This window comes from Labrus bergylta, chromosome 21, assembly GCF_963930695.1.
Source record: "Labrus bergylta chromosome 21, fLabBer1.1, whole genome shotgun sequence".
NCBI lineage: Eukaryota > Metazoa > Chordata > Actinopteri > Labriformes > Labridae > Labrus > Labrus bergylta.
In genome coordinates, this window is record NC_089215.1 from 16,758,225 (window position 1) to 16,779,463 (window position 21,239).

The 21,239-nt window shown below is 39.7% G+C and overlaps 1 protein-coding gene across 6 annotated transcripts in view; it reads left to right on the forward strand.

Moving 5' to 3' along the window:
* Positions 1 to 21,239, forward strand: part of spag9b (sperm associated antigen 9b) — a 46,946-nt gene that overhangs the window by 8,178 nt on the left and 17,529 nt on the right. For 3 of the 6 annotated variants that reach the window (XM_029278506.2, XM_029278505.2, XM_020640109.3), the window contains exons 2-7: positions 4,981 to 5,101; positions 7,888 to 7,958; positions 10,390 to 10,499; positions 16,632 to 16,779; positions 20,542 to 20,884; positions 21,025 to 21,118. In XM_029278506.2, coding sequence (XP_029134339.1) covers positions 4,981 to 5,101; positions 7,888 to 7,958; positions 10,390 to 10,499; positions 16,632 to 16,779; positions 20,542 to 20,884; positions 21,025 to 21,118 — 887 coding nt within the window. Of the gene's footprint in view, positions 1 to 4,980; positions 5,102 to 6,508; positions 7,959 to 10,389; positions 10,500 to 13,164; positions 13,861 to 16,631; positions 16,780 to 20,541; positions 20,885 to 21,024; positions 21,119 to 21,239 lie in introns of those variants that run through there. The other 3 variants (XM_065949551.1, XM_029278507.2, XM_020640111.3) reach the window with 3 other exon arrangements.

Below are 21,239 nucleotides of genomic sequence, written 5' to 3' on the forward strand. Positions count from 1 at the left end.
GCATTGGCTCCGTTGGTAGAGTCGGTCGTTTCCTAACCGGAAGGTCAGGGCTTCGATCCCCAGCTCCTGCTGCTACTTGTCCGATGTGTCCTTTGGCAAGACACTTAACCCTAAGTTGCCCCTGCTGCTTCATCGGTGGGGTATGAACAGAAAGAGTTTCTGCTGGACATACTCAAGTCCATTTAAATTTGTTTTTCTGTAACCACTGTACCAGCCAATATATTTATGACAAGTTGTGAGTGCCTCTGATTACTCACAGTTAGCAATTGTTTGTAATAGGATTATTTTTTGTACCAAAATGGTTGCATGGTTTGCCACATCCATCTTCAGCTGTTTAATTTAAAATGGATAATTCTAGTGGATAACTGCAGGAGCATCTTCATCAGTTCATCTGTGGCCAACACTTTACTCCCATTTCTCAAATTCCCTGACAACAACTCGGAGCCAGAGCAAGGAGTTGATTTCGCTCTCTGTCAATTGAGTACCAACACAGTGGAGCCCTGTCTGTGTGGCTGTGCTCACACTTGTCCTGGAGCCACATGTGTTTGTGTGTGTTGGCACTTAAGGACAAAGGCAGCATTATGCATGCAGTGTAGGGGGAAAAGTGCAGAGAGCACGTTAAACGCTGGAACACTCATTCTCTGGAGCGCTGTCATATCTACACGCCTCCTTCTTGGGTCATATGATGAGCGGCAGGGTGAGAGAGGATGCTGTTGGGAGATGTCCTAATGAGGGCGAAGCAGCATGTGCCATCCAGTTTGCTAGTCTTTAATGGTTTTGATTGGTGGGTAAAGAGAATAATGCATTCGTTTTTTTTCTTTCTGCTGTTTGAAATTACCAAAAAAAAACAAATCCAGTTACTGTTGAGCTTGTCTTCATGTTGTGTTAATGTACCAGTGTAGATTAGAGGTTCCCCCCCTCTATGAACCCTGCTGTCTGCAGTCAAGCCAGGCTCTTAAGTAGATTTATATGGCAAATGCTGAATCACTATCAATACCTCAATTCAAAGATGCTCCCTTCAGACCCCCACTGTGCCCCCCATAAGTCCCTCACCCTTTGCTCCAAATAAGCCCCAGACATATCACATATGGAAGCCAAAACCTGGATGGGTCTCGTAGGTATACTGGGTATTGTTACAGCACTGCTTAACGATACAGATACTTATCGATACGCGCTGCTCTTTATTATTTGGTGCAAAAACTAAACACATCACTTCAAAGATGTGTAAATGTAATACATAAAATATATAACTTTACATTTCACCACAATAAGGGGATTAACTTTATGTTAATGTCACAAGGAAACATTTACAATTTAAAATGACTTTTTAAATTGAAACAATGTGGAAATATTTGCCATTTTCACTTTAAGTAACCTCAGAGACTCTTACAGTAAAATAATGTCATTCTGTTTTTCTGAAGGAGACGAGGAGCGACGAGCTTCTTTGTGCAGTAAATAACATTTCTTTCTTTTTGAAGTCTCCTTATCAGCTGAGCCTCGACTCACAGACACATATGGAGGCGGGTTTGACGAGTGAATAGCCCGCTGTTTGACTGACAGACCCTTATGGAAAGCCCTGCATTGAATAAGAGGGACTAATGTAAATACTCATGGACACCTTTTGTCCATGAGCTTACCAGTACTGGCCAATCACGTACAGGTACCAGAAAGCACCAATATTCGGCACCAATATTGATTATGCTAAACCAAATTCAGTTCAAGGGAAAGATTATTTAACTTATTTCTATTTGTGAGATGCCACAAGATATTGAAGACATTCAAACATAATGTACAGCAAGTCAAGTAGGGTGGGCGTCGTTATTTGTTAAGCGCATACCGGTAATGCAACTTTCCACTCTTCACTTTATGTCCATCCATACAATTGAGTTCTTTACCCGACCCGTTGATCACTCCTAAAGGCAGTGACTAACATTTTATCCAATCCAGGACTGAAGTTCATAAATTCTACAGAGTTCACTTTTAGAGTCACCTTAAATCTCCAGCCTCAGTGTGACGTTTGTATAGAGAAAAGGCTTCTTGTTAGTGGGCTCTCAGGTGATCCTCATCGTTCAGATGACATCCATTCCCTGCCGGGCCTGACCATCGGGCCTCCTCTCCAATGTGAGGACCAACATCACAAGACCTCAAGCTTACGGCCAAAGCAAAGTCTGTGCCTGTTATCAGACAACTGACTCAGCTGATCAACTGAGGCATCAATGGATGTTTAAAATAAACTATCAAGAAAGCAACAAAACCATATGATTCTCATCTATTTTATTCTCATTCAAACAGTGTGTTGTTAACCTGGTCGGTTGATGGAAGTTCTGTTATTGAAACACTGTGTTTGGCCTATCAGTATGATGTTGTCATACTTATGTTATAATGGTGGTGATTCATGTACCGCATGCAATGACACTGAAATACTTTGATCACTCGACTCTCCTTGAGCAACACCAAGACATTATTTGAATTTACTTTGCAGTGACATCTCTGCACAACCACTGGATCGACCGTCATGATATCATGGCCAAAATTGCTTCATGTGGCGGAGTAAACGGCATGTTGAAACACAATTTGATATTTTGTATTATTTTTCTGGACCGTCATCTACACGATGTTTGAAGATATGATTTTTAATGTTTACTGATTTGATTTTGATTTGATTATGTTGAATATCTGTGGTTGATCTGAGACAATAATAATAAATTAGACTTATAAAGCACTTTTGTAAATACTCAAAGACGCTTATGATATCATAGTAATTCAATTATTTAAATTGAATCAGCTCATAAATGTAATTTTTACAGTTTCGTAACTGAACTCATTCACATTTTCAAATGAAAAACTATTTTAAGTCAAACATAAAATTCCTTATTAGAGCTGAAAGAGCAAAACTGAAGCTGGTATGAAACTCAGAGCTGAAATTAGATTAGATTCAAGGCAAGGTAAGAACGGGTGATATTGTGGAGCATTTTTTACTGCTGTTGAAATAAAAACCACACATCATTATTTCCTTGCTTCCCCAGTATTTTCAATCTGTAATGTTAATATTAGTATTTCGTTTTTATTCATTAAAAAACACCATGAAATTGCGAACAGGGAGCAGCTATTGACCTGTTGTTAAAAATTATTTGCGTGTCTATACACAGACTCGCACAAACAAAATTAAAAATAGATTTGATTTGGGGAGAAGGTTTGGTGGCTGTGACCAGTACGTTGAACCCACAGTCCACAGTGGAAGTTATATTTGTTTCTCCAGATTTGAAAACATTGACAGTCTTTAGTCTAAAATCCCCCGAGAGAATGACTGAGGTTAGCAACAAAGGCTGCTGTGAAGATTGAAAAAACAACCTTGACATGATACCATCTGATTCTGACTTGAAAGGGAAGTGTGTGTATGTGTGTGTGTATGGGGTACACAGTACAGAGACTCGCACAAACACACAAAGCTGTCGCAGTTTTTCCCCCCCTCTGTGCTGTGCACCTGTCGTGCAAAGAAGTTAGATGAATTTCACAATGGACAGAGGACAGATGCTATATGCACTCTGCTGGCAGGAGCACATCTTCATTACACACACAACTGCGGGATTTAGTCCAACACATCTCGATTACAGCCCTCACTGTTCTTTATCCACACTCTAAAGAAGTGATATCAAAGATGTTGATGATGGTGATGTAGGTCAGAGCTGAGCAGATGTCAAACTTGAAGAGAGGAACTAACAGCCATGTGTGATATTTCTGTCTCCTGTTGCTCATCACTCCCTCACTTGGAGGGAGTTTTATAGATTTACAGCTCATAGGTTTATGATAAGCAGTGAACATTAAGTTAGGAAATAGCTTAATATTAATCTTATCTTTATGTTTATTGGTTATGGATGATGTAGCTCTCGGAAAAATAATCTAAACTTTCTGTGTAAGGAAACCTCTATCTCTGCTTTTCATCATACTCTCCATGGAAACAGAATAAACTGGATTTCACAAAATCAAACCATTTAACCTTTTTCAAGTCAAAGATAATTGAAAAGTTAAAACAAACAGTTGTATATAATGGAATATTAATTTAAAATAACACAGTTACAGGCATCTTGATTTGTTTTCTCCTCTATGTGCAGATATGTTTCACAGTGGAGTGGTATTTTCATCCACATAGGAGTACCTTGCCTCTGTAGGTAAATGTATGTTTAAATGAGAGTAACCTTGACCATACAAAATATAAAGCATGGCAACATAATAGCGTTCATAGTCAGAATGATAGATTTCTTCTTTACACCTTCATGAAAGAGCTGGGTCTTGAGCTTTTTTTTAAACACCTACGCACTTGATGATACTGACGATGATGATGACTATGACGATGGTTTTGTTTGATAATGGAGATTTTAGGATGGTTTTGATGCTGATTAGAGAGAACAGCTGTCGATGTTGTGCTTTGCCTCTGTGCACTTCAGCACCTGTGTGTCAGATCACATTTAAAGCTGTTTGCATCACTTACTGACCTTTCCTCCTGTCTAGATCCTTACTTGTGTTTTACTAATGCTGCGCTCCGTTGCAAGTCTGAAGTCGAAAATTCTGTGTCTGCTTACCTGTTACTGTGTGCACAGCGATACCGACTGGGTCTACATTGATCTCGCCCGAGTTTCTAATTGAATGGCCGTACCATTTCACTTTTCTGAGTCGGAGGTCGTTTTTTCCTGAGTTCCGAGTTAAATGGAGCGAAGCATTACTCTCTGATGTACGTCACTTTTGACAAAAGCATCGTATAAGCATTGTAGAATTGTTCTAAAAGATGGATTTTAAATATTTATATGTGCACGATAAACTTGAACTAAAATGTCATGTATGGACACAAAGATCCAACAAGTCCAGTCCAGATTATTTTTTTCCCTTTTAAAAGAATGTTAATTGGAAATTAAAAAATGTAGGAACCCTGGTTCTTGAATCACATGTGATATGTTATTTCTATCTTTGTGTCTTCTTATGCAGAGGTACATTGTCTTTGAAGACTCCCAGGATGGAGAGAAAAAAGACCTCCAGTGTCGACTGGTGACGTTGGAGTCACACACACGCCAGCTCGAGCTAAAAACAAAGAACTATGCAGATCAAAGTAAGTCCATCACATGTACACCTCTCTCTACAGGGACTGTACTGGCTGTGTTATTGGAAAGTCTAACACACACACACACACACACACACACACACACAGGCCTGATAGCATCGACCGTTTGCAGGTCTTGTGATGGTTTGTTAGCCTGATGTGCCAGAGGGCAGATGGTCAGCCATGTTGTTACTAAATAAAGGCCATTAGAAACATACGAGTGTTTGCCTGCCAATTCTGCTAAATGAGCTGTAATTGAATAGACCAAACATGTTTCAAGCTCAGAAAGCTTAAGTGAATAACAGGAGGATCTATGGAGCTTAGGCATTGACAAACATAATAACTCTATCTAGGAAACACATTTTTTATGGGGCATTCAGATTCTGCATAACTAGATTAAAAGGACTGCTAAATGCACCTCCAGGAATAACTTAATGGTTACTTATTTAGTCTTTTTTCTGAAGTCTTAACACATTGTAAATGTTACGGGAGCATGTGTCGCCTTGCTGATATTTTTTTTAACTTATTTTAGTGACTTTGGGATCCAAATGACAGACAAATTACTGTAATAGATTGTCTCAGCTGGAAATCCATAAATTAGGCTTTAATGGCTCCTTAAGGTTGAAAACGCCCATTCAAACTTTAAGTCTTTTGTCACAGGTAGAGGTAGGATCTTTTTTTTTTTTTTTTTTTATCGAACCAGCTTTTATATAGCCCTCGTCAGAGCCACCAGACTGCATGGGCGAAAACAATAATTTCAATAGTTTGTGTTCTGCAGCTGCATTACCTGTTGGACTGTTGGTCTTATCGTGTTGGTGGTGGTGTTTTTAAATGCTTTGTTCTGATCCAATAAATGATCAGTATAACACACTGATGTAAAACCATAAATAATGTTAAAACAGCCCACGTTGAAAAACACCAGAATGACCCTGCAAGTCTGAGAGTGTGGTCGTGTTTTCAGGCCTCAGAAGAAATCCACATGACGTGTGCATGACTGTGCAGTTGACAGCGCGTGTGACTGCTTTGTGTTCCTCCACAGGGCCGATACATACACATCGTTTATATCAAGGGGAAATTTGAGAGCTCCTAGAAAATGTATTTTTCTTTCCTTCAGTGTGAAACTTCCTCTTTTTCTGTTGAGCTGTTTCATTTGTCTCTGATTATGTTTGTTCAACAAATTAGCAGCAGTGAGATTTTGGCATTTTTAGGTTTCAGGCTGTAGGAAATGAGGACTTAACTTCCTCCTTCTTTCTAAAAACAAACTCCGATGATAAGAAATACTCTGAATCAAGTTTTTTAATTTGTTGAATCAGGTTTGCCGCACCCAAAATCCCCTGTTGAGATTGTGCTCCATGAAGTACCGGTGCAAATATAAATCAGATTACTATTTTATTTACAAACTTTTATGGTTGCAAAGTTTCACTATTAGTGAATGATATCTACCTATACATTTTTAAATTTTCACTGAACAGCATATGAAACCATTATGTTGACATATCTCTGCAGGATTTGTTAATCTCAACCCTGAAAAAAAACCTAAAATTATAATTAATTTTTCAATGATGTTTCATCACAAATTTTCCTTTTTCAAAAAAATGTTGTCTTTGAGATTTGGACATCGCGCTTTGAGAATTTGCTATTTTGATAATATTTTGATTAAATGTGCAGGCCTACAGGTTTGCCTCAACTTTTTGATTCACTCGTTATTTTGTTGTATTCTTGAAGGAAAGATCCGTTCTAATTCAGGCTTTTCATCTGGGGCTTTCCTTTAGGATCACTTCCTTTTTTACACCTTTTTGTATCAGACCTGGGCTATTTCTGATGAACATCTCACCCACTACTTCCTCTTTTTCAGCTCTCTCACAACCACACAAATCACAGTTTGCATCGTAATGCGCAGCTGCTCTCTGAACTATCACTCTTCACTGATCAAGTGCTTGTTGAACACCTGAAAAACTGTTATTTTTGACTCGATGCATCAAGTGTGAAAGCATCTGTGAATGGGTGGCATCTGATCTCAGCCAAAGCTCACTGCACGAGCACTTTTATGGATTTTCAGTTGACATTAATTGTCTTAATTGAGGGCGTTTTGCTTGGTTGGCAGCTGAAAACACACAAGACTTACAGGCTATTTTGTCTACAAACGAATGCCGACTAAGAGCTTCAGACGATGGATATTTAGTGTCGCTGACAGGAAGGTGGTGGTTGCTCGGTAGATTGGTGTGTACATCTTTTAACCTTTTTTACCTGTTAGTGAGCTATTTGACAGTTTCATTAATAAAATATTTGATTTCTTATGTTTCAAAAGAGAAAGAGCCATTTAAAATCTTGAACTTGGACATTTATTACAGCCAATGATGTTAAATTGAAGCTATGAACATTTTAGACCTTTTATAAAAATGAATCCAGAAACTGCCCTGTGTTTTTGCATCCATGTTAAGTTGAGTGTTTAAGCTTTAAAATAGCTTTAAAGAGTAGTGATGATAATTTCATATCTCTCTGTTTCAGCTCAGAAGGGGCTTGTTGATGCATGGTGGCCCTCTTCTGGCGCTATAAGGTTATTGCAGCAAACCTTTTAAGACCACATTAGATGCAACGGATTCACTTGACAAATTATCAAAAATGCTTTGAATATCAAAACTTCATTTCTGTCGGGAATTTGTCAAATAGTTTTAATTTGTCAAAGAATTTATAAATGGACATTAGCTAATTCACACAGAACCATTTATAATGTGAAGACCCTGTTAATTTTTACTTTCTTATCAAATGTACTAATGATGTCTTTTGTTTTGTAGTTAGCAGATTTGAGGAGAGAGAAGCAGAGCTCAAGAAGGAGTATAACACTCTCCATCAGAGACACACTGAGGTATGCTCTTCTGAGTTACAAATATACACAAATGTTTGAGATCAGCAATAAACACACAATATCCAACTATATATGTGGTATATTATATTTTCAGGTTCTGAGTGATAGAAAGAGCAACTAAAAACAAAAAAAGGGTTGGACAGTTGAGGATGATTAAATATACACAAAGTTCACAACATGATTTCTGCGTCTGTCGAGCTTCTGGTCGGCCCTGATCTGTTATTCACGGAGCATCAGGAACAGATGCCCCTGTGTCCAAACAAGCCTCTCAGGCTTCAGCAGCTCACAGCTGACATGAGTAATGTTGAATAGAGTAGATGAAGGTCTAATAAAAGCTGACACACACACACACACACACACACACACACACACACACACACACACACACACACACACACACACCTTTATTAATAGACTGACTGTCACAGCTGTGTCAGGACACAATACAGTACACTTCATATGTGAGTGACCAGAGTAATGACTAGGGCTACACGCTGTTGAGATTTTACAGATGCTTGATATGTCGATTGTTTCCTATTTATTTTGACCGAAGTCTCTCCTGATATAACAAAAAATTCAGCCTTTACTTCTGGTGCTGTACAGAACATTCCTTTTGCAGAACATGTAGATTTCACTTGGCAAGAATAAGAAAAAAAAATCCAACTTAAGTTAGATGGAAAACATGCGATAGGTCTTTAACATTTTAAAGAGTGTATACTGACACCCACTGTTTCAAGTGTGTAGTGAATCATCATAGATCATCTCGAATAGTCAACAACTTGCATAGAAATAAAGTTTAGTGTTATCTGACCGCTTTGTTGCCTGACATTCTTTTTGCAGGCTTACTTCAAGGGCTAGAAGGATATGGGATACTGATACTATATTAGCCGATATCTGTCTTAGAGCTATTGTCGATCTTTAGACATTGATTAACATCAGTACACAACATGACATCAGTACACAACATGACATCAGATATAAAAACACATTTATTGCGGTGATCCCTCAAATGCAGTTATCAAACACTTAAAAATTAAGATTTCTTATTTTACAGTTGAACAAAAACCTTTATTGGCCAGAATAACAACAGTGCACTCAAACACTTATTTTTACTTGGTTCATATTTATAATTGTTCATTTCTATGTGAAAATAAATAATAAACTTAAATTAGAAATATCTGCACATATCGGAGTATAAATGAGCCGATACCGATTGTCACATGATATGCTAACAGCGGCAGATATCATCAGTCGGGCTCTAGTTAATGCTGACAGACTTCTCTTAAAGTCTTTGTTACGACCCAGCTCGTTGGGGAACAGGGAGGCAACATAAACCAGATGATGTTGGTAAATTAAAGTTATTTATTACAAAAGAAGCAAAGTTGATACATAACAAAAAGTGAGGCAACTGAAAGGGCCAACGAGTGCTGCTCAAATCAATAACTGAGTTAAACAGAAGGACTCTAAACAAGTGTTTTACATACCAAGTCTAATCAGTGAAAAGAAATGAAAATAAAGCCTAACTACACTTAACTAACCAAATTGAACAACAAATTAACAGCATCCCTAAGTCTAACTAAAACATGACCAAGTCCAACATAGAACGAGTACCACAGAACACAAATGACAAAAGACAATGAGTTCATAGAACACATAAAGACGAAAGACAGAGAGTCACAGTGGCGAGCTGAAAACAGCTAAGCTGCCCCGACTGCTGGCTGACCAAGCTTCTTAAAGGTGTGTGGCCGCAGGGCTGTCCTCTGATTGGTTAAATGCCTCCTGCAGCTGTGTTCCAATCAAGCTTTACCAGCAGGCAGAACAGGTGAACGAAAACAGGCCTTGAGAATTCACTCATCGCACACGCACACGCACACGCACACGCACACGCACACGCACAGGCACTTCAAATCAGAGGTCAGTCACAAACACAGGAGAGGGGGTGTGGCTGGGGCCGTAACAGTCTTTGTCATCGGTTATTAAAGCTAATGGGAACTTTTAGTTTGTGTTGATTTTGGCAACTCCTGTGGATAAAGTAATACTTTTTTATCTCTCGAGTGATTGTGTCCCATATAAGCACTATTCATGTTTTCTATTGAAACAACGCATCATGCTTTCATTTAACAGTCAACAGTATCACTCGCGGTGAACCCTTTCAGTAGAAAATGTCAACACAGGCTGTTTCAGGTGCATACTGGTACTAACTCCGCACCAGTGGTTAAAAGCTTAAAAACTATACTTCTTGTCATTGATGGTCTTGTTTTCTCCTTTGAGTCACAAAGGAACATCCATATTTCTGTTTTGTAACTTTATTAAAACTCTTCACAGGACTATAAATACAATGTAGAGTGTAATGTATAAAATGCAAGAGTACACAGAATTTGTCACATTTTTACTCTAGTGTTATCATGACTCTGTGCATCCTATCTTCCAGATGATCCACAGCTACATGGAACATCTGGAGAGAACGAAACACCAGCATACAGTAACCCCAGCAGACACCTCAGACCCAGGCACGAGCACGAACACTTCAGCCAGGACACGGTGAGACAACCAACCACACAACTTCAACTTCAACATAAGTGTGTTCACTCAAACTGAAATAAATATTCAGTCCTAATTGACTCCAGTGCAGGTGTAGTGCGTGTCTAACAATGTCACATATACATTTGTATATCTGTGATGTGTCATAGGGCTGAAGACTTCAGGCAGAGTTTCCAGGTCCTATATTGATACAGATTTAACCAATTCAAGCTCTACTCCCACACACATACAGTCTGTGTCTGCAAGAAGCAGAAGTAGTCAGAGAGCCTGTCTCAACAAAGATATCGAGCAAATAATGAAAAACACAGTATAATAAAAAGCAGAGTGCTAAAGCATGCAAAAAGACAACAAACTGAAGATATTGGATGTACAAAGAATGTTGAGTATTTTGAAAGGACATTTTAATAAGTAAGCAAGCAGGGGAGTCTGTCATGACAAACTGCAGGAAGGAAATGAAATGGACTTGAGTTGGACAGATAAAGGATGCTGTGGCTGTGTGATTAATGCCTGCAGCTCAGCAGCTTTTTGACCAGACAGCCTATTTATATACTGTAACAGTATTGCGTTCTGTGTTGATCATCAACTGCAATCATAACATGTAAAAAAAAAAAGACGGTAAATCAGATAAAGACAGTGACCCTCATTTATCAAACATATGTATGACAGAAGACTGGTTTGTACAGTCATTTCCACACAATGTTTGGCACAGTCTGGATGTGAGTAGAGGATATGCTTAAATCCCATGCCAGGTCTCAGCTCGTATATTTCCATTTTCAAGTCAATGTTGACAAATCAGGCTGTGCTGGAAACTTCTTAGATCATGCCTGATATTAAGGACGTACTGATCAGTACATCCACTTGCTCCTCGGTCTGAGACAGTTTCAGGCTGACCTCCTCCAATATGGGGGCTGCTTCTTTTAAGAGCCCCAACACGCTTTTTTGTTGCGATCTTAAGCTCTCTTAGTTCTTCACATTCAGGTTAAAAAAAAAATGGCTGTCGTTATTTTATAGCTTAGACTATACAAGTTATATATCACCCATGTGTAAATTGAATATTGAGATTTTCTTCCCTTCGGACGTGTTTTTTTCTGACTCCTTCTAATCCCGTTTTTCAGACCAAACAACAGAATGTTATACGGCTCTACTTCTCTTGTTATGGTGTCACTCTCCAGGTCAAAGCAGTTTCTCTTTGCCATATTACGTACCTCCATGTCGTAAGCTCTGTGGGCAAGGCCAGCTGAACAGTGAATATATAATGGCATGGTATTTAGATGACGATTGTTTTCAGCCGCTGCACTTATCAACAACCTGTCATTTGTAAGCTGTGATTGGCCAGATAGAGACGCACGTTTCATAGGTCCCTGTCTCTGTCGTTAGAGTATTTTAAAAAGATAGTGGCCCACATAGCAATCCTCTATTTATTATTTTCATTTTGAGTATTATGTTGACAGAACAAGTTAGCTGTTACTGTGGCTTTTGACTCTTTCCCAAACAACTAAATCAAGCTAAGCATTAAATCTGACGTAAACAATGTTCTGCAAGATGAAATTACTGTTTGTTTTAAAGTAACTATATGTTGTTTCATGTGAATTATGTTTATTGAACTGTTTTCATGATATCTATGGGCTGCAGCTAAATGACTACATTGGACAGTTGAAGTAGATTTGTAAGGTTCGAAACTTATACAGCAAACTTAAAGGTCGACAAGGACAGTGACAAGTTTTTGGTGTTAAATTTAATTTAAAGTCTTAATTTACTGAATGTATGCAAACCTGAGACATAACTTGGGTTTAAAGATGCTAAACATGAGACAACGATTACACCAATAACAATACAGCCACATGTTACTTCCACTTCTGTTATGATTAACATCTGCAGGAGTGTACACTGAGCGTCTTGCTTGGTAACTGTTTTATCTTCGTAACTTCATCAGTCACCATCCTCTTCCTCTTAGCCTCAGCCATTTTATCAACCCGTACAGAGACGGGCTGGCTGGCTTCTTTTAATAACCGAAGGCTTGTGTGTGAACTAGTGCTGTAAAGCTGTAGGCACTTCTCCCGAGATAACCTCCGCCCGTTGCCAAAGTCACACACTGAATTTAATGCGATCAGACATGAAAGAAACGTCATGTCGAAAGTTATCGTGCTATTACGTCGACCTTTGAAACCACAGATTAAAGGGGGAAAAGTTGCATATAGTTGATCTTAAAAGAATGTTTTATAAAGGACCCCCAAATATGTAACAAATAGAGCCAATGTTTAAACATACCTGCATTCTAATTCAATAATAAATATACATGCCCCTTTAAGTTGAAGATCCTTGTTTCATGTTTTACATGTATTCCAGTATATACTATTCACTTTTGTTAAAGTCCAGGAGGTGTGATTAGTGTTAATAAGAATGGCACTGCACATTGTATTACGATGTATTGTGTTTGTGTATTCAGGCAGCATCCTGTATATCTTAGCCCTTCACTCTCCTTCTAGTAAAAGAAGACACACTGCCAACCCTCCCTCCCTCCCTCCCTCCCTCCCCTCACTGACTCACTCACACTTTTAATCAGTCTCCCCGTTTTGCAGCCAATAAGCTGCAGCCTGAGTGGAGGCATATGGAACGAGCTGCCTCAGCATCCAAAAGAGAGAGAGGGAGAGAGATGGGGTGAGACAGAGAGGGAGGGTTGTTGGTTGCTACCGAAGTGAGAGAGGGAGAGCGTCAGAGAGTTCTAGACTGCACAGCAGCAGCCGCGTCTCATCTCAGCGGAGAAAAAGGAAGAGGGAAGGAGGAGGAAGACAGAATCACCCGCTAGAGGAGGACACTGGTGGAGAGGAGCTGCTGCTGCTGCTGCTGCTGCTGCAGCTTCCAGCCTCTCCCAGCTGGGAGAGTGTGCTGCTGCTCGGCTTTAATCAGTCACTGCTGCTGATGCCACCGGGATTACTGTTGTTGTGACTGCTGCTGCCTCTGACCTGCTCTGTGTCTGCTTCAATACTGAGCTGCAGTTTACAGAGCCCACTACTGCTACAAGGATACAGCTTTTTTGACATCAGCCGTGCATGAACTTACAGAGGGTGATATCCAATCAGAGGTCTGCCAATTGGATGGTTCAGTGACGCTCACCTTATCTGCTGTCATCATCTGTGCCCCCCAAACCTTCTGGTCCCTGTTTAGGCACTGGGCCATCATTTGGGGGGGCCATGAGCCCCGGGTGTATGCTGCTGTTTGTTTTTGGCTTTGTTGGAGGAGCGGTGGTCATCAACTCTGCTGTACTGGTCTCTCTGTCGGTGCTGCTGCTGGTTCACTACTCTGTCTCCACTGGTGGCCTACCTGCCCTGCCTCCCTTACCTTCCTTACCCAGACTCTGCAGGTATTCTGTGTATCTGTGTGCGTTTTATATTAACTTGTGTTATTCAGCTGTATCCACCTAGCTGCTCTGTACCAGCTGGTAGCCATGCAGTCGCAGTGTTTCTCTCATGTGGGTGTGTAATAGTCTGACAGTATGAGACTGCATGCTAAAAGTAGGTCAAGAAAGATGTGAAAAATGGCAGAGTCATACCTGGAAGACAGCATCACCTTCGTAACATCCACCTTACGAGAGTTTATATGATTATTTTCTAATAACCAAATAAACTCTCACACCTCTTTATAAAATAGTAGGACTGATAGTGGCCATGTGTTAGATTCTTTCACCACTCAGCTCAAATACAACAAAAGACTGCAATGGTGACCATCAGTGGCCTGCATGTGACCTCTTCCTCCCCAATATGGTGGTGTGTCCATTGTATTTGGGCTGCTGTTTTTTCATCCCTGCCTGCCGGCTTCTCTTTTCACTGGGGCCGCCATTGTTCTGCTCTCCCAATACAATATATCTGAGAAGAGCTGCTGGTTTGTAACTGGTGTAACAGAGGGTCCAGTGTATTTACTTCAGTGTGTTCCTAATTGTTGCCGATTTATCATTGGGCTTCATATGCTCAGAGCTGCTGTAAACTGGAAGTTTATCTATGAACACATAAAACATAGAGCTGTGTGTTTCAAAATACAGGAGTTACTTTCAACTTAATTGTTATCCATTCTGATTTTTACAAAATGTAGCTTCAGGATATTGTCTAGTATTAAAGTGTGAACAAAGCAAGAGAGAAAAGTAAACTTTTTCTGCAGTCAGTCAGAGCTGTATTTTCTGCATCTGTGTACATCCATCCATCAAATATATTCATTTATAAATCGTTGATGCTTCTGTGTAGGGACACGAAGCTGACCTCTTTCTAATAATAAATATGGCCTTGTATATCTGCAAGGTGTCAGATACAAATGGATAGTGTTATTGCTTGAGCTAGTTGGTGGGAGGTAATGGAGTTTATGAGACAAGCAGCTTTATTTCTCTCCCCACAACTTCAGGGTCAAGCTGTGTCGGGGGAATCTTTGCAGCAACACCTCAGTGTGAAGTCTTGACTAGGACTTGACGATGTCACACAATTTTTTTTTTTTCTTTCCTTCTGATCCACTTCCAGTTCACGTTCAAGAATGGAAAACCTACAATACAGGCTGAAACATTAGAAACCTACTCATTCAGAATAGCAGAAGGAAACGGAGGGTCTTCAGGCAGTGTGACAAACAGAAGCTGCTACATAAAAACTAATCTCTTAACATTACATTCTCTTCAAACCAATGAAAGCATGTCCAACCTGCTTTATACAGTCTGAAATATATCCCATACCATCCTCACTTTATTGCCAAGTATAAATCACATGTTCTTGCCCTTGCTGCTTTCCCTTTTCAAAGGTTTCCTTTACTACTAAAGTAATTATTTGATTTCAGGCCCTGGCAGTTATTGTCCATTAAATGTCATGATTTTTCCAGACTCGTATGATACAGTTACTGAATTACTGATGCCAAATATCAATAAAAAAAAAAATCTGATGTTGCACGCCTACGGTGGCAAAAGTCGTCATCCCAGCGGCTGTTGGTTCGATTCCCCTGCCCTTTTCTGCTCGTCATACCCCACTCTCTCCTCCCAAAATATCCTGTCTCTCTTCAGCTGTCCTGAAATGGCCCAAAAGATCAAAAATTGTTCTGATGGATTGGAAGATTCACATAGAATATCTTTCCAGTGGTTAGGGCTTCAGTGTGAACTTTCAGACTACATATCTAACAACTGCAGCTCTGTTTTTGGCTCCTCAACTATTTTTGTTGTTTATTTAATTATGCACTGTGTGCATGCTTTTTTAAAGGTTTATTTAGGGCTTGTTATACCTTTTATTTTAGAGATAAGAGAGTGGATAGAGTCGGAAACCGGGCAGAGAGAGTGGGGAACGACATGCGGGAAAAGATCCACAGGCCGGGATTCAAACCTGGGCAGCCCGCTTCTGTACATGAGGCGTGCGCACTAACCACTAGGTTACCGGCACCCCTGCATTTTATGATCTTTTTTTGGATATCCTTGCTCTTTGCTGCTATGATGCTGTAAATGTCTCTGTTGTTGGATGAATACAGGTTTATCTTATCTTTCTCTTATTTTATCTTAACAGAGAACTGAACAACTGACACGACTCTAGAGGTGTAAACTTTTTATCTAATAACTTCTTTTTTTTTATCATTAAAGCATCAAAAGACACTCGAGTGTCTCAATAACTTCCTACACAACTAACCAGCTGGTCAAAGTTTTAACCTATCAACTGGCATCTTCCAACTTCTACACGAGGGCTCAAAGTGTTTTTATATTCATTTTTACAACTGACTTTGATGATCCCCTGAATTCATTTGAAAACTTTAAAGTAAAATGTCTTAATAAATTGGACTTTTATGTTTCTGAATTCAAAATAACACTTTGTTTTATACCTACAGAACTGTGAAGCTAACATTACATTCATTCTCAGAAAAACTGTGAAGTGCTGAATTGTAGATTTCAACATATTTGGACAAAGATTGTGAACGTGCGAAATATTCTAGTAGCTTAACATCGGTTTGATAACATGCAGACATTAGCATTTAGCTTGTCACTCCACTATGCCAAAGTTCAGCCTGACAGAGTACCATTGAAGGCTAACACCTCTTGGTATTACATAAGAGCATCCTAACAAAAATATCAATACAAATGTCCTCTCTCTTTTAAACCATTCTTCTGTTTGCCTTTGTATCCAGGAAGGAGCGTCCCATCTCCATGGGCATATTCCAACTTCCTGGGACTGATGGTATGACCCCTGACCTCCAGAGGGAACCTGTGGACACCTCCTCTGAACCATGGAGATTCAACAACCTTAGCCATCCGCAGTCCAACACCAGCCTCGAGGTGTGACGTGAACGACAACACAGCTCACTCACACCAATCAGTCCTGCCTTTGTAACCATGATACATATACAATAGAGATTTTCATCACTTGTAATAGAGTGTAAAGTTATCGTCTGAAGTTGGCCAGCAGAGCTTCCCACGGATCATGCTGATGACATCATCCCAAGTTCACTTAGAACAGGTTGTGGAAACAAAATACCCAATGCCAGCGAACACCAAAGAAAGAGTACATTTCCATTCAGAGAGGAAGGATTGTTCGGTGTGTCCAGAATTTTTAACAGCTTGTGTGAGTGTGTGTTAGTGTGTATGTATGTATGTGTGTGTGTGTTTGTGTGTGTCAGGGTAACGGGGTGGCTTGGAGCCCGGCAAGCAGAGGAAGTGGTACCATTCGGGGGCCTGCCTTTCACCTAAAAGGAGGGTGGAAAGGACAGAGTGTCTTCTCATTGTTGCTGTTGGCTACCATGCTGCCAGCAAGGCTCTATCATGAATATTAACGACCTCCTAATAAGTATTCATTTGCTGTTATTACACTAGTACAGGGTCACATGGACATCGTAAGAGTTGAGGATTGGTTTAGAATTGAGTATGCTTCATTTCGATGCATGTTTTAAGGGTTTGTGTTTTGTTGTTTCATGAACCTTTATGGACAATAAAGGTTCTTTTAAATGTAAGCCCTGAAACATATTGAAACAGGAGGTAAGAGGTATTCTGTTTTTATTGTCAAGTCTGAGCCCAGTATTACATTAGATTTAAGACGTGTAAATGACGATTAAGTATGTACTTTTAAACTCAACAAAAAATATTTATGTCAAATGCTTTATAAGACAAAACGAAAAAATAATCTGATCCTGTCAGTGGACAAAATCAGCACTTAGGGCTGGGAATCTTTGGGTGTCTCACAATTATATTATATATTATGTTCAGAATCTATTTTAGATTCAAAAGATTTTGGATAATTAATGATTCAAAGTCTATTTTTGAATTGGTAAATACTTCAGGATCTACTCCAGTCATCTGTGAGACTGACTGAATTTCTCCATTTGGCATTCTACTGAGTTAAAGAGCTAGCATTAGCACAGCAGAGAGTCACTGATTAGTAAAAAAAAAAAAAAATCGAATTTAGTATATTTAAAATCTCAGAAGTTTAGAATCTTGATTTTTACACATAAGCACTGTAAGTGGACGTATTATGATCTGGCAATGTTAGCCTGACTGCTGGCTGAAGCATTCCACTTTGTACTGTTTGTCAATTTGGACACCAAAATGTGTAAAGCTTTGTTTTAAATATACCGTAAGTGTAAATTAAAGCAGTCTGTGGATGTGTCAATCAGTCTTACCAGGCACTCCCAGAACAGTTACACAAGAGTATTTGAGGATTTCGGCCTCTGATATTTCAAAGATTTGCACTTAATGATTCTTCCCTCTCAACATCTGCTCTTTGGTGTGTGTCTGGAAAACAAAAATGTGAGCGTAGTGTAAGAGTCCTTATCGGCAGAGCTGCTGCAGAGGGGAGCTTACCCGCTATTGGCTGCTCAGTGCTACTATAGCAACAAAAGAGTGGAGCAGATTCATACGAGGGATTTAAGGGGATATCCTCCCATCAATATAGACACACAGAGGCTGGGATGACTTTAAGAGAACCAAACAGTTTGAATAAACTACTGCTTAACGTCACTTTCTTCAGAGTCTGAGATGGCTTCAAGTCTCCTCTGTGTTTTTGAAAGTCTGCAACCCCCCCTTCTGTTTTCAAGGTGACCCAGGGATCAGTATGGAAGCATTGTTGTTGTCCTGATTGATTTGTTTCCATCAGGCACTGTGCTATATATAGAACCGAAGCCGCTAGAATTACAGAATCAAAACAATACAGGATTAGAAATTCTGCACGCCGCATGGAGCTGCTAAGACCTGATTAATTCCCTCAGGGTTGATTGGTCCTACAAATCAATTTGATTTTCATTCATTTACACAGAAAGCGGTTTACCTTGTCTGCCAGAAGACGACATAAATACTGCTCCAGACAGAGTTGTCATGGAGTTCAGGCTTTTCCCACAGCGTTGTTCTCCTTTGTTGGTCCCCAGTCAGATCTGATGGAAAATACTTCATTCTGTTCTTGTTCATGCATACATAGAAATGGGACATATCTTAGAGTAGGTTTCATTTGTATTATTGTCTAAAAGATCTTTGATATCCCTCAGCCTGAGGAGCAAGTCTCCCCTATCACAGTGGAGAATGAAAGTGTGAAGGATCAGGACCAGGTAGACCTCCAAGAGAGAATCTAACAACAGCATCTGCCTAACTTGTTCAGTGGTTGTTCTGCTGACTGTTGTGGTGTGATAAAAGCAGAATAGCCAAAATAAATAACTGAAATTATGTCATTTAGTTGATGACAATATGTGTGTAGACTGTGCTTTTTGTGTTTTAACAAGTTATTGTTTTGCTAGAAAGTGAAATGTGGTGTGTCCTGGTTGCATGTTTTTGTCTGATCAGTGTTAGCTGCATGAAAAAATTCACTCTTCTAGACTGTGTTGGTGCTTACATGTAGTGCCTGGCTCGATGTTGTTTAAATAGTATTCCAGATTGATGTGCTGGTTTAGTCAACAGAGAGATAAGTAAAAGTTTGCATTGAAGCTACTGTATGAGACAGAGTCCCTACCCTCAGCCCTTTTCTCCATGTCTGCCCGACCATCTCGTCTTACATATCATGTTTCACTTCATCTGCCCCGTCAATAACAGCAAAGTGCAAAAAAATTGTCTTGCAATACATTTGAAAGACAAAAAGCACAGGTTCCTTTAATTACTTCTCCTGAGCTAGTGATTGTATTTTCAAAGTTGTCATATAAGGCCATTCTAGAAGTTCATGGATGAAAAATTTGGAAAAAGCTAGCAAGTGGAGCAGGACAGAAGATGGCTCTGCTCAAAAACAATGCAATCAAACTAGGGCCTGAAGGATACCGATATCCAGTGGGAAAAAAATCAGATACCAATATATCAGCCGATATCTTTCTTAGATCTTTGAAATCTGTAGAGAAAAAAATAATTTACACATTTATTGTGTTGATCCCTCAAACACAACAAGATATATAACGTAGACAAGATGGTCACTCAACTGGAACGTAACTGTCCATGATTGTGCATCACCGCTTGACACGAGAGTGATATGTTTGTTGTACTCCATACAGCGCCCTCTGCTGGTGAAAGAGAACTGCTTGTGTAAACCATCTATACTCAAATTAAATGCTATTTAACTGCTGAATAAATCCATTAATATTGCTGCATATTTGCGATAAAATTAGCCGATACCGATGCTCACTGGATAAGCTCATATCGGCCGATTAATCGGTCGAGCTCTAAATCAAATTACAATAAGTTAACCTTGATCATCACCTTGATAAAGTGTTTCCTGCCATTGCTTTGACGGGATGGAGAGATTTTATTTTTCTGTTATTAATTGTTCTCACAGTGCCTGTATATACAGCTAAGTGTGTGAGAGTATAACAAATACATTATTACAATATTAGTGTGTTAAAATCACGTCGATCATATTGTTATTCAAAGGCTGTTAATAAGAAAACTACACTCATGTTACTAATTGTTTTGAAGAATGCACTTTTAAACCTTTGGTTTTTAATTTGGCTGCTGACATGTTGTTGTTTTTTCAGAGAATGAAGTGACCATATTTGTATGTGAGATGGATATGCATTGCTGTTCCTTTACATTTTTTTTTAATGTTCTGTCTTTGCTTTCCTCTTCCTCCATCTTCAGGATGAGTTGGCAGGTGTTAACCGTGGAGGTGCCAAGTCCGGTACCCAAACCAACCAGGGAAGTGTCTCCAAAAGTGGAGAATCCAAATCCAACATGGCCTCTCAGGGCGGCACCTCTAAAGCCAACACCTTGTCGTCTACTTTCAGCGCTAACTCTCAGTCAACCACACCACAGTCTCCTCATAGCGGAGAGTCTACTGATGCTTCTGATGTCGCCATGGAGTCAGTGGACACGCCCCTGCAGGAACAGGGAGGTTCAGAAGGACTCAATAAGAACCTGGATAGGACCAGCGGGAAACCAGAGAGCAGTAAGAACATTGCAGCGGTGCAAGAAGGACAGCAGGGTAAGCTTGAGCATGATGGTCAGGTCCTTCACCCCTCAAAGGGGATAGTTGGTAGAGTTAACCACAAGACATTTCAACCCCCCGCTGGAGTGCACAAGCTTGCTTACTCTCTTGTTTTGTATCTCTGATGGTTAAACCAGATGGAGCTGATGACCTGGAGAAGTCTGAGGTGCAGGCCATCATAGAGTCCACTCCCGAGCTGGACATGGACCTTGATGGCTGCCGAGGAACAAGGTACAATTCTCATTATTTCTCTTTTATAGGATAATCATTAGGCAGGATGGGTTCATTTGTTTCATCCTTACAACTAATCTTATGAAAAGAAAAGATTTGCTGCAAAAATGGATCATACTCT